At 41.3% G+C, this 14,826-nt stretch overlaps 1 protein-coding gene across 1 annotated transcript in view; it reads right to left on the bottom strand.

Moving 5' to 3' along the window:
• dnah9 (dynein, axonemal, heavy chain 9) overlaps positions 1-14,826 on the bottom strand; it is a 586,329-nt gene that overhangs the window by 564,988 nt on the left and 6,515 nt on the right. Inside the window, exons 2-5 of the mRNA XM_072242702.1 lie at positions 11,921-12,108; positions 10,534-10,692; positions 3,585-3,715; positions 2,130-2,341 (exon numbers count right to left, since the gene is read on the bottom strand). Of these exons, the coding sequence (XP_072098803.1) occupies positions 2,130-2,341; positions 3,585-3,715; positions 10,534-10,692; positions 11,921-12,108 (690 nt within the window). The remainder of the gene's footprint in view (positions 1-2,129; positions 2,342-3,584; positions 3,716-10,533; positions 10,693-11,920; positions 12,109-14,826) is intronic.

Raw genomic sequence — 14,826 nt, 5'->3', positions numbered from 1 at the left:
AGAGTTTTGTCAAGGAGTCATACACACTGCAACAGGCCCTGTGGCATCAAAAATCGTGGATTTGTCTAAATGACTAATCCTGCACTCAACCTATGACATGCTCATCAGCTCCCACCAAATTCCATAACATCTGTGGACAATCGCAAGTAGTCAATTAATCTACCAAATAGAACATCTTGGACTGTAGGAAGAAACCTTGGGTCTCAGGGAAAATCTGGCAAACTCCACACGGACAGTACCAAAAGTTAAGGCTGAACCCGGGTCATCGAGACTATGAGGTAGCAGCTTTACCAGCAATGCCACTGTGACGTTCTACGGGTTTACTAATTGGAATTGGAATATCATCACAGATACGGTGAAAAGCTTGTCTTGTATACTGTTCATACAGCTCAATTCATCACATAGTGCATTCAGACTACAAGGTAAAATAACAGAATGCAGAATAAAGGGTAACAACTACAGAGAAAGTGCAGTGCCGATAGACAATAAGGCGCAAGTTCATAATGAGGTAGATTGTGAGGTCAAGAGTCCATCTCATTGTACTAGGGAACCATTCAATAGTCTTACAACAGCAAGATTGAAGCTGTCCCTGAGACTGGAGTATGTGCTTTCAGAGAAGAAAGTATGTCGGGGTGGATGGGGGTCTTTGAATAAGCTGGCTGCTTTACTGGGGCAGCAAAAAAGGTAAGACAGAACCCATAGAGAGGCAGCTTGTTTCCATGATGTGCTGAACTCTATAACCAGTCTCTGCAGTTTCTTGTGGTCATGGGCAAAGTAGTTGTCTTATCGAGCTGCTATGCATCCAGATATGTGCTTTCTCTACTGCATCAATAAAAATCTGTAAGGGTCGATGGAAGTATAAAATTTCTTTAGCCTCCTGAGGAAGTAGAGACTTTGGTGAGATTTCTTGTCCTTGTGGTTAGATAAGTTACAGATCTAAATCAAAGTCAGGAAATAAATGAAAGGAAATCTCTCACAAAATAGGATGATGTGTCATCAGCTATATTCAATTACTCCAAGTTATTACAAATACACTCAAATCGAACAAGATGTCACCAGATGTCAATGAAAACAGAACAGTTAAACTCCAATGATCCATTATGTTTTAAACTGTAATGGTGTGAGACTGGCAAATTTTCCAAACTCACCAATCATAGAATTACAGAGTCTAGCCCCGTGTTAATCGGTTACTCCCTTCCCCACCTGGTTCCATCTGCCTAAGACCCACACATTTAACCCACCTGGTCCCCTATCCATTCTCCCCGCTGTTCCCATATGCACAGCAACCCTCGCTTATGTGCTTTCACTCATCACCTTCCTTTCTCATCAGATTGCATCATCTGCAGCTCTTGCTTGTCTTCACCCATCACCTCCCAGCCTTTGTCCTTAACTCCACTCCTCCCTCCCCCACCTCACTCCATCATCTACATCTACCTCTACCTGTCACTTGCCAGCCTCACCTCTCAGCCTCCTCTCATCTCCACTCTACACTCAGTTCTGATACAGAGTCTCGACCCATAATGTCCACTATTCTTCTACCTCCACAGAACCTTTGAATTCCTCCAGCTGTGTTTTTCCCCTGATACCAGCATCAGTTTCTTGTGGACCTATCTTTAAATTCACTCATTTTATATACGTAACACAGTCTAATAATAAATTTAGGACAGTGGTGGATATTGGTAGCTTGAGTTAAGGCATTTGACGTTGCAGTGTTCGTAACATAATATATTTTTCAATTAAGTTGAATTGGACTGTGGCAACTGAGGTTTTGTACAGTGGAAAGAGGCCTAATTGAGTTGGAGGAATGCAGGAACCAGGTTCCCAGTGAGTGTAAAGGGGAAAAAGGAACTGGGATCCCAGTGAGCAGAAGGAGAAAGTGGGAATGAGGATTTCAGTGAGTGGAAAGAAAGAATGGGAACTGGGAACCCAACTCTACTGAAGGAAAAGGACCAGTGTTGCTATTCAACTCCGGTGAGCAGCCATGGAACCAGGCAAACTTTACCCAGTGAGTCAGATGCTGAACCATTAGGATTTCCTAAATAGTAAGATAAAAGATAATTGGAGATTTCCTGCAGTTACACACTGATGAGGTTCCTCTGTACTGCACAGAGCACTGCCAGTTCCCATACCTGCTGAATAAGAAGGTTGCAGGTCTCCTGCAGAAGGACTATGATACGTGCTGGAGTGTTGTAGTACTTAGATCTGGTCCAGATCAGGCACACTACATGCATGAAGCAGCTAAGCAAGGGCTTCAGCTCAGTGAATTCTGCATTCTCAATATCCTCAAAATGGCGCTGGAGTGGCTTCAAATGCACGTTAATATCCCTTGCTTCTGTCAGAGCTGATGGTAGACAGCAAAATAAAGCAACCCAAATTACACCATGAAAAATATTTTCAAGGAAACATGGACTTCTTGTAGAGAAAATATAGCAATTTTATAATTTGCATTAACATCCAGTACTCAAATTTTTAGCAATTGAACTCATGACCTACAAAGAATTAACCCTTCCAATGATTTTCTATTTACCATTGTATGCGCAAAGCTAAAACTTTCCACCATTTACTTTGTCTACATAAGTTATAGGTGAGTCAACACCTGATATGTACAATTTTGGTTACCCTATGATAGGAAAGAGTGCAAAGATTTTACAGAAATGTGGTCAAGTCTCAAGAGCCTCAGTTATAGAGAGAAGTTGAACAGACTAGGACTTCATTCCTCGAAGTGACGGAGACGGAGGGGTGCCTTACTGAGGCAGATAAAATCATGAGGGACAGAATGCACATGTTCTTGCCCCAGGAGAAAAGGAATCAAAAACTAGAGGGTATAGGTTTAAGGCAAGAGGGCCTCAAGGGGTAAATTGTTCATGTAGTGGGTATATGGAACAAGGTGCCAGAGGAAGATCTTGAGTTCGGTACAAATTTAAAAAAGCATTTAGATGGGTACGCGGAAAGGAAAGATTGAGGGATATTAAAGGAAAGAAAACATTTGCAAATCCCTAGTCATGATCTATAGAGGAATATTCAAAGGAAGGAAAATGAAAGAGCAATGCATCTACACATAATGGCACGCATAATCAACACAGCTTCCTACTCCTAGCTATGTTTACAATTTTGACCAGAACCTAGCTCTCTTAAACAAAATCTCTACCCATTTACTGATGCAAGGGTGAAAGAAAAAATATACAGCAAAATATTACATATAGTATAAAAAGCTTGAAACGCTCAACAGTAATTGTGGAGAGCGGAACAAAAATAAGAATACTTGAGGGCAATGGCTATTTTAAACTTAAACAATCGTTGAATTTCCTTCACAGACTGTCATTAACCTGAAACATTAACTCTATTTCTTTCCCCAACCTGCTGAGTATTTCCATCATTCTCTTTTTAACTTACTGAAATTGTTCTGCAAATAGACATCTAGAAATTCCTTGCCTTCATTAATGCAATCCAGATAAGTGAAGCCAGTTGGAAAAAATAATGGATGTAGAACATTTAAAATAAAAGAGTAAATCATAGTTCACCAACTGAATTGAAGAATTTAAAGGAGTGTCTTGGTTTATCTGGTGAATTTGATGTCATCATACCTGCAACAACATCACTAAACATTGTTTTAAATACTGGAAAATAGCTGCTCTCCATCCTCTCCAGAAGCTCCACCATCTTTCTTACTTTTCTAGATCTCAGTTGATCATAAATACATTTCAGATTACTGCACCTTGAAAACATCAAGGAATAATGATTAGTAAATACATCAACAAAGCATCAGATAGGTGGCATGCAATATTTTACCAATGTTATACAACAGTCATAAAGAAGCACAATTTTACTGTTCATCTAATTAAATGCAATTGAATTTTTAACAGCAGTAGAAAAAATGAACTTTATTAGCTTTTTTTTAATCCTCTAAAGCATTAGGAGAAACATTTTTTAAATATAATGTGATATTCTATTACACTACTCCTTTCATCAATGACACCTTTCCAATGAATGTTGGCATGACAGTTGAGTGTGATTTAACTGTATTTCTTAAATTACAATTTTTTCTTCATTTGAGCATGGTGTTTGAACATCAGCCAGCTGTTTGCAGGTGAAATTTCAGCCTATTGTCTTCCTCAGTAATATTCAGTACAGTAGTTCACTCATTACAATGTGGAGTGGAACTTTGCTTTCAAATTTACTAATCTGGGACAACTATAGATTGTTTCAGTAATCCAAATGACTGCCTGAGATAAAATGCAAACAAAATATTTACTGCTAATTTCATTGGCAAAGAGAATATTTTTTCACTTTTTCACTAAAGTTCACTTCTGTTGACTTCAGCTGGGAGAAATCTTCCACAACAGAAGTTGATACAGTCGAAATAAATCAGAAGCAAATTACTGAAGAATGACCTGCAAATGCAATTCTCTATGTGGTGCATCTTGAACCTAACAAGATGTAATGAAGCAGAAATAAAACATCCAAAACTTCCCAGAAAATGAAAGGATGATTTTAATAAAATAAAATGAATCATGTTGACCCTTAAAATTTCTTCTGGACTTGATACATTTTGCAAATAAACATAGATATAAATCTAAAAATATATCCAAGCATAGGAAACCATATGTACTGGTAGATATTGCGTGGAAGGATGAAACAGGTTTACCACTGCACAACAACAGGGAAACATTGGTTTAGATTCTACCATCCTCCTGCTCCTATGTAACTGAGTTACAGCTCAACTTAGAGTCATACAGAATGGAAACAGACAGCCCATCAATCAAACAGTAGGCAACCACTCATAAATCCCATCTTATAGCACTAGACATAGAAGCAGAATTAGGCCATTCAGCCTATCACATCTGCTCTGCCATTCCATCATGGCTGATTTATTATCCCTCTCAACCCCATTACCCTTGACACACAAACTAATCAAGAAGCTCTTAACCTCCGCTTTAAATATACTCAACAACTTGGCCCCCATAGGCATCTGTGCCAATGAATTCCAAAGATTCACTACCACCTGGCAAAAGAGATTCCTTCCTCATCTCTGTTCTAAATGGATGGCCCTCGATTCTGAGGCAGTGCCCCTGGTCCTAGACTCTCCCACTGTAGGAAACATCCTCTCCACATCCACTCTAAATAGACCTTTCAATATTCAATAGGTTTCAATGAGATCCCCACCGCCATGCTTCTAAACTTCAGCAAGCACAGGCCCAGAGTCAAACACCCCTCTTGCGTTAAACCTTCCATTCCCGGAATCATTCTCGTGAACCTCCTCCAGATCTTCTCCGATGTCAGCACATCTTTTCTCAGGCAAGGGGCCTAAAACTGCTCACAATACTCCAAGTGTGGTCTGACCAATGCCTTATAAAGCCTCAACATTTCATCCTTGCTCTTGTACTCTTGTCCTCTCAAAATGAATGCTAACATTGAATTTGCCTTCCTTTGCAATGACTAATAATCTAAGTTAACCTTTAAGGAATCCTGCACAAGGATTCTCAAGACTCTTTGCACCTCTGATTTTTGAACTTTCTCATCGTTTAGAAACTAATCTGTGCCTTTACCCTTTTACCTAAGTGCATAACCATGCACTTCCCTACATTGTATTCCATATAGGACTTCCTTGCCCATTCTCCCAATCTGTCTAAGTCCTTCTGCAGACTCCCTGCTCATCAACACTACCTACTCTTCCACTTGTCTTTATATCACCTGCAAAACTGCCTCAAAGCCATCAATTCCATCATCCAAATCATTGACATTTAACATGAAAATAAGCAGTACCAACACCGACCACTGTGGAACACCACTAGTCAGCCAAACAGAAAACAGCCTCTTTATTCCCCCCTCTTTGCCTCCTGCCAATCAGCCAATCTTCTAACCATGTAATACAATGGAATCTTATGTTGGTTAGCAGCCTCATGTGCAGCACCTTGCCAAAGGCCTTCTTAAAACTAAACAACATTCACTGACTCTCCTTTGTCTATCCTGCCTGTTATTTTCTCAAAGTATTCCAACAAATTTGTCAGGAAAGATTTTCCCTTAAGGAAACCATGATGATTTTGGCCTACTTTATCATGCACCTCCAAGTACCCCAAAACCTCATCCTAATGCACTCCAGCGTCTTCCCAACCACTGAAGTCAGGCTAACTGGCCTATAATTTCCTTTCTTTTGCTTCCTTCCTTTCTTAAAGAGTGGAGTGACACTTGCAACTTTCCAGTTCTCTGGAACAATTCCAGATTCTAGTGATTCTAAAAAGATCATTACTAATGCTTACAGAGTTTCTTCAACAACCTCTTTCAAAACCCTGGGGTGTAGTCCATCTGGTTCAAGTGACTTATCTACCTTCAGACCTGTCAGCTTCCCAAGCACCTTCTCCTTAGTAATAGGAATTACACTCACTTCTGCCCCAACCCTCTTGAATTTCTGACATATTGCTCATGTCTTCAATGCAAGAAGCATCAGGAACAAAGGTGATGAACTGAGACCTTGGATATATACATGGAATTATGATGTAGTGGCCATTACAGAGACTTGGCTGGCACCAGGGCAGAAATGGATTCTCAATATTCCTGGATTTCAGTGCTTTAAAAGGGATAGAGAGGGAGGGGAAGGGGAGGAGGGGTGGAATTACTGGTCAGGGATACTATTACAGCTACAGAAAGGGTGGGTAATGTAGCAGGATCCTCTTTTGAGTCAGTATGGGTGGAAGTCAGGAACAGGAAGGGAGCAGTTACTCTATTGGGGGTATTCTATAGGCCCCCTGGTAGCAGCAGAGGTACCGAGGAGCAGATTCGGAGGCAGATTTTGGAAAGATGCAAAAATAACAGGGTTGTTATCATGGGTGACTTTAACTTCCCTAATATTGATTGGTACCTGATTAGTTCCAATGGTTTAGACGGGGCAGTTTGTTAAGTGTGTCCAGGATGGATTCCTGTCACAGTATGTGGACAGGCCGACTGGGGGAATGCTATACTAGATCTAATATTAGGTAACGAACCGGGTCAGGTCACAGATCTCTCAGTGGGTGAGCATCTGGGGGATAGTTACCACTGTTCCCTGGCCTTTAACATTATCATAGAAATGGACAGAATTAGAGGGGACAGCAAATTTTTTAACTGTGATGGGGTCCTGAATTACCCCTATAGACTGGGCTTTTGAAAAGAGAGAGAAAGAGAGAGTTATTTAACACTGACATGTTGTTTTGAAAAGAGAGAGAGGGACAAAGACTAACTTTTGGACTGTTGCTTTAAGGCACTGGAAGTAACTTTTGGATTTCTGCTGAGTTGGAGAGAGAGATGGCACCAAGCAGCTCGTAAGTTGCTATGGTAACCGAGGGCGTTGTTTGATGGACAATCAACGTTATGATTTTTCGGCAGCGTGTTGATACTTCTCCAAGGATATTTGCCTGCTTGCATTTCTTACACACAGAGAGGAAGGAGGAGTAATTTGAATGACAGTTGATGCTCAGCACGGTGAGATAAATAGGAGGTCAGATGATAGACCTCAGACACATGTTTGTGGACACTGAATGAGCTTCGTTGTGCCCGCGGAAAAAGTGGGTTTTTGGAGGATCGATCAGTGGCTCTTGCAGTGAAAAGAAAAGGCAGTGACTGGTGATAGCTCCACCACAGAAAACCGGTCCCCTTTGTTGATGTCACAGTCGATGACTTTTAAAGGACTTCAGAGGACAACGAGAAGATCAGCGACGTCAGCTCAACTGAAGACTCAAATCTCTCCCTCTCCCCATCACTACTCAACTCAATACCACGAACTGAACTGAACTTTACTCATTATCGTAAGACTCTATCTTTTTACCCCTAGACATGAAGAAGCTTGGTTTTTCATATATATTTCCACACTTACTGATTTATGTAATCATTGCTAACCTGCTTGATTTATCGACATTTATATTACAGTATTGCGTAGTTACTAATAAATATTATTAGTTAATAGTAACACTGGACTCCAAAGTGTTTTCCAACTCTGCTGGTTCTTTATTCCCATCACGGGGTACATGACAGGGAAGGGCAAATTATGAGGCTATAAGGCTAGAACTTGCGGGTGTGAATTGGGATGATGTTTTTGCAGGGAAATGTACTATGGACATGTGGTCAATGCTTTGGAATCTCTTACAGGATGTTAGGGATAAATTTGTCCAGGTGAAGAAGATAAAGAATGGTAGGGCGAAGGAACTATGGGTGACAAGTGAGGTGGAGAATCTAGTCAGGTGGAAGAAGGCAGCATACATGAGGTTTAGGAAGCAAGGATCAGATGGGTCTATTGAGGAATATAGGGTAGCAAGAAAAGAGCTTAAGAAGGGGCTGAGGAGAACAAAAATGGGGCATGAGAAGGCATTGGCAGGCAGGGTAAAGGAAAACCCCAAGGCATTCTTCAATTATGTGAACAAAAGGATGACAGGAGTGAAGATAGGACTAATTAGAGATAAAGGTGGGAAGATGTGCCTGGAGGCTGTGGAAGTGAGCAAGGTCCTCAATAAATACTTCTTTTCGGTATTCACCAAAGAGAAGGAACTTGGGGATGGTGAGGACAATATGACTGAGGTTGATGTTCTAGAGCATGTTGATAGTAAGGGAGAGGAGGTGTTGAAGTTGTTAAAATACATTAGAACGGGTAAGTCCCCGGGGCCTGACGGAATATTCCCCAGGCTGCTCCATGAGGTGAGGGAAGAGATTGCTGAGCCTCTGGCTAGGATCTTTATGTCCACGGGAATGGTACCAGAGGATTGGAGGGAGGTGAATGTTGTCCCCTTGTTCAAAAAAGCTAGTAGGGATAGTCCGGGTAATTATAGACCAGTGAATCTTACGTCTGTGGTGGGAAAGCTGTTGGAAAAGATTCTTTGAGATAGGATTTATGGGCATTTAGAGAATCATGGTCTGATCAGGTTCAGTCAGCGTGGCTTTGTGAAGGGCAGATCATGTCTAACTAGCCTGATAGAGTTCTTTGAGGAGGTGACCAGGCATATAGATGAGGATAGTGCAGTGGATGTGATCTACATGGATTTTAGTAAGGCACTTGGCAAGGTTCCACATGGTAGGCTTATTCAGAAAGTCAGAAGGCATGGGATCCAAGGAAGTTTGGCCAGGTAGATTCAGAATTGGCTTGCCTGCAGAAAGCAGAGGGTCGTGGTGGAGGGAGTACATTCAGATTGGAGGATCGTGACTAGCAGTGTCCCACAAGGATTGGTTCTGGGACCTCTACTTTTCATGATTTTTATTAACAACCTGGATGTGAGGGTAGAAGGGTGGGTTGGCAAGTTTGCAGACGACACAAAGGTTGGTGGTGTTGTGTAGAGAATTGTCGAAGATTGCAGAGAGACATTGATATGATGCAGAAGTGGGCTGAGAAGTGGCAGATGGAGTTCAACCTGGAGAAGTGTGAGGTGGTACATTTTGGAAGGATAAACTCCAAGGCAGAGTACAAAGTAAATGGCAGGATACTTGGTTGTGTAGAGGAGCAGAGGGATCTGGGGGTATGTGTCCACATATCCTTGAAAGTTGCCTCACAGGTAGTTAGGGTAGTTAAGAAAGCTTATGGAGTGTTAGCTTTCATAAGTCGAGGGATAGAGTTTAAGAGTCACAGGGTAATGTTGCAGCTCTATAAAACTCTGGTTAGGCCACACCTGGAGTACTGTGTCCAGTTCTGGTCGCCTCACTATAGGAAGGATGTGGAAGCATTGGAAAGGGTACAGAGGAGATTTACCAGGATGCTGCCTGGTTTAGAGAGTATACATCATGATCAGAGATTAACAGAGCTAGGGCTTTACTCTCTGGAGAGGAGGCGGCTGAGAGGAGACATGATAGAGGTATACAAGATATTAAGAAGAATAGATAGAGTGGACAGCCAGTGCCTCTTTCCCAGGGCACCAATGCTCAATACAAGAAGACATGGCTTTAAGGTAAGGGGTGGGAAGTTCAAGTAGGATATTAGAGGAAGTTTTTTTTTACTCAGAGAGTTGGTGGTGCATGGAATGCACTGCCTGAATCAGTGGTGGAGACAGATACACTAGTGAAATTTAAGAGACTACTAGACAGGTATATGGAGGAATTTAAGGTGGGGGAGTTATATGGGTGGCAGGGTTTAAGGGTCGGCACAACATCATGGGCCGAAGGGCCTGTACTATGCTGTACTATTCTATGTTCTATGTTCTCTGTCTTTCTCAGTGAAGAATAACGCAAAGTACTTATTGTTTGTCCACCATTTCTTTGCACCTGGGGCACAATAGAGAAGATGGCCAAGGACAGACTGAGATGGAGGATCTTCATTGCTGCCTGAAGCACCATCAGCATAACAAGCAAGAAGTATATCACTGCAAACTGAAGTCTGTCGGAAAGCAAAGGAACTATGCAACAATTTCACCATGATTCAGAATTGGTCATTTTGTCTTGGTAAATACAGAAGATAATTGCCAAACTCTCCTCTGCATATAGGATGCTTGTTAATATTTTAACATATCATATGCAAAGAAATTATATCTATGCCTAAAGATGCAAATTTCTCACCATGTCCAAGCTTCTTTCAAAGAATATTACCTGTTTTTCCAGAACTCCAGTTCCACATTTGGGTTGGGATTGTGGCCAGCAAGCAAAGGTTCAGATGAGTCCCTCTTAAGCACCTCATTGACCTGGTGGCTCCAATCAATTATAATCGATTCTACAACATGTGCAATTCCTTTATCTATATTATCACCACTGCAGGAAGATCAGAGACATGTATTAAATATAATTTTGCTTTCCATCTATTATCCCAAAACTGGATTTTTCAGCTGGTGAAAATACAGCCAGATCAGAGACAAGGTGGTCTTGTCCATCTCCTGCCCCTAGGATAGATTACAAATCTCATTTAATTTTTTTTATTACAGGCTTCTGAAACCATGCTTAGTTAGACATACTAGAATAATTTTATGTTTTAGGCCATTTGGACAAAGAGTCTGCCTCATTTAATTGTAGCCTCTCTAACTGGAGGCCTGTGACTAATGGTGTGCCACAGGGACCGGTGCTGAATCTGTTGTTGTTTATCATCTATATCAATGACCTGGATAATAATATCGTAAAATGGATCAGCAAATTTGTGATGACACCAAGATTGGGGGTGTAGTGGACAGCGAGGAAGACTGCAAAGCTTGCAGCAGGTTCTTTTCCAGAACTGTTTGGCTGTGAATGAAGATGCACCCAAACAAATACAGCTAAGATCAGGAATCCTGATACAGGGTTTCAACTTAAAAAGTTGACAATTCCTTTCCTCCTACAAATACTGCTCAACCTGCTGAGTTCCTGCAGCAGATTGTTCATTGCCATCTCAGCTAAAATTAAGGATGCTCTGAAGGACATTTCAAATCTGCATAACCTCATTCTATCATAACCTGAACAAATGAATCAAGACAGGAGAATGTGAAGTAGAACTACTTGCTCAGAAACAGTATTTTATGAATACGTTGTATTGTGATCTTAACTTTTGGCAACAAAGGCTATTTTAAATGATATATATTCGTAATGGCATCAAAGTCTTCTAATTCATCTTCAGCAGAAGCACTAAGAAGACACAGCACATTCACCCTAAAGAGTAGAGTAAATGGATGGAGCATCTCTGTAAGTTTAGAAATGCCAGGCTGATGATAGCAGGGAAGAACGCCTGCCTGACCTTATTTTCCACTGAGGTTACAACATAGTGTGTCCAGGAATATTTTGACGTAATACTTCATGAGGTGGCATTGATAGATAGGTCAGGATAAGCAGAGTCTGATTAGAAACTTTATTAAAGAGGAAAGGAAGGTGATCTAGCCTGAACCTGACTTATTTTCAGAGCAATTTTGGGAGATGCCAAAAAGGAGGTGAATCAATTAAAGTTGAGAAAGGGAAACCATCTACAAAGGAAAGTGGATTTTTATTCAGAAAGAAACATTCTTAGAAATGTCCTTACTTTTTGTGCAAAACAGTAGCAGCTTTCTCTGCTCCTGCTGGCAGAGGCAGCAGAGTTTTTCCCTGCACTTGCCCCATGATGACAAAGATTTTGCTCCTCAGGTTGTGGACATGGCGCACGACATCTTGGGACACAACCTGTGGCCATTGGTTGTGATTCCTTCTATTGGCCAAAACCGGCACTACCACCTAGGGAGAACAATGGACAGCATTGAGTTGTGCAAAGCATCATCCACACTATCAAATGTATTTAGATTTGTATACATTTCCACCATTCATTCTTAATAAGCTGTGTACCAAGCTTTGAAATTAATAGTCACTCCACCTCCTGGCACAAAGATACATCTTTCCAACAAACTTTCTGCTCTACCCATCACTACCTCCCAATTCTCAGGTTCCTTTGTCCCAGTATTGCCTTTCACTCTGTACAGCTATGAGCATTTCTGCACCCGAACCACAAATACAAGTTTCTGATCATACTCTTGATCAGATGCCCACTGGCAGTGGAAAACAGCCACAAGATTAAATGCTACCTTGCTGCAAAGATAAAACCCAGAAATCCATCAAAAGATGACTAAGATGGTGGCGCACTCAGAGGCAATGGCTTCTATGGGGTCAAGCAAAAGTGTTACTGTCTTTTTTGAATGTATTTTTTTATGATCACAAGATCCTGCTAGATATTAAGAACTTAAAGGAAATCAGGACTACCCCATCAGTGAGCTGCTCGTTAGTGGGGAAACTGAAGGAGCTGGTCTCGACGCCAATCCTGCTGCTGCCTACGTCGGAGAGGCGTCAGTGTGTAGTTTAACAGTGAGTGATCATTTTAGTTGCTTTTCTTGTGATCTTGTTGGATACTGGTGACGTGGAATGCTGCAAGTCCAGTTCTTTGGATTATTGGCGAATGGTGGGGCAGCTGTGTGGCCTTGGTTATAGCGAGGACTGGGCCCCAAGCTGTGGTGCTGCCGCCCAGATGTGGTGTGGCATGGCATCCATGCTGGAGTGGGTGCTCTATATTTTACTGCTACATTATATGTGCTAGCTCATATGTGCTATATGTACCTTGTGTCATGTATGACTGTTAGTACTGGGTTTTGCACCTTGGACTCAGAGTAACTCTGTTTCATTCAGCTGCATTCATGGGTATCCATGAATGGTTCAATGTCAATCAAACTTGAATTTGAATTTTAAAAAAAAAAGAAATACTGAATGTCGACAGTATTGTCAACAGTTTTGGGCCCCATATCTCAGAAAGGATTGGTTGTCATTGGAGAGAGTCCAGAGGCGGTTCACAAGGATGATTCCAGGAATGAAGTGGTTAACATAGGAGCAGTGTTTGGAAGCTTTGGGCCTGCACCCAATGGAACTTAAAAGAATGCATGGGGATCTCATTGAAACCTACCGAATGTTGAATGGACAGCATGTTTCCTATGGTGGGGGTATCCAGAATTAGATGGCACAGCCTCAAAATTGAGGGATGACAGAGGTAAGGAGGATTTTTCTTTTTAGCCAGGGAGTAGTGAACCTGTGGAATACTTTGCCACAGACTGCAGAGGAGGCTAAGTCCATGGGCACATTTAAGGCAGAAGTTGATAGTTTCCTGATCGGTCAGGGCATCAAAGGATATGGCGAGAAGGCAGGTGTATGGGGTTGGGATCCAGGATCTGCCATGATGAAATGGTGGAGCAGACACGATAGGCTGAATGGCCTAATTCTGCTCCTACATCTTATGTCTTTTGGACTCAACAAAGACCTGTGATGCATAAACACACTTGGGCAGTTGTGTAAACCTGAACTCCAGCTAAATCTAACACATCATCACAAGCACAAAGGAACAATGTCAATTTCTGGTGGATTCTCCTGGTATCACCGTGGCTCTGGTTTATATCTGTATTAGAGTATTAAATCAATAGATGAACTACATGCGCCATTAAAAAGATTGGTAGTATTTTGATTTATCACAATTTATCGGAATTTCCTTTCAATCCTACAGTCAATGCAATAATAAGCTTCCCCATTAAATGTAAACAAAGGCATATTGAAGTTTTACAAGTAATTCACACAAATAAAGTTGTTAAATTCCCTATAAGACAATATATTAACACCTTGGGTCAGAACAAGAACTCGGGAAAGACCAGTTAAATTCTTTCATTGGCTTCTGAAACATGAATGTATAATCAGTCTTTCTTATCATGATAAAATAAGCAATGGTCCTCCTAACAGTGTATCCACGACCATAATCTGGCTTGTTGCTTGAACTTTGCATTCTATGGCTTCTGGTCACGAGCCTTTTGAGCAATATGATTGCAGCCAAAGTTTACAAGGCAACTATTACAATACAGTCAAAGCAGCAGCCTTTTCCAAGGTACTAGCTTAGCAACGGAGAACAAAGGTAACAACCCCTTTTTATCATAATAAATACACTATCATATAAACTCTCACTAAGCACTCAATAGATGTATAATGAGTAATTACACCTGGTATATAACTCTATCCCGTCTTCCAAAAATCCTTTGTTCCTCATCACAAATAAAGTTCACCAGAACTATGGATATCTTAATACACAATTTACCAAGCAACAAGTTTCAAATCAAACTGGCAGCTATCCAGTTCTTCTGTTGGGTTAAAACTCTTCACGCAGTAACATCATGACTAATTTTAAATCCACCTATCCTAAACAAGACAGATCAGCTTGTTGAGTGGTGTTGTAACACTCACACTCAAAATCAGCAAGAGCAAGGGATTGTGGACTTCAGGAAGAAAATGTCAGGTGAACATACACTAGTCCTCATTGAGAGGTCAGCAGTGGAGCGGGTGAGCAGCTTCAAACTCCACGGAACTAACATCTCAGAAGATCTATTCTGGCCCCAATATACTGATACAAGCACGAAGGCGGCAAGACAATAGCTA

Source organism: Mobula birostris, chromosome 24 (genome assembly GCF_030028105.1).
Source record: "Mobula birostris isolate sMobBir1 chromosome 24, sMobBir1.hap1, whole genome shotgun sequence".
Classification (NCBI taxonomy): domain Eukaryota; kingdom Metazoa; phylum Chordata; class Chondrichthyes; order Myliobatiformes; family Myliobatidae; genus Mobula; species Mobula birostris.
This window is presented reverse-complemented; position numbering and strand designations above follow the sequence as displayed.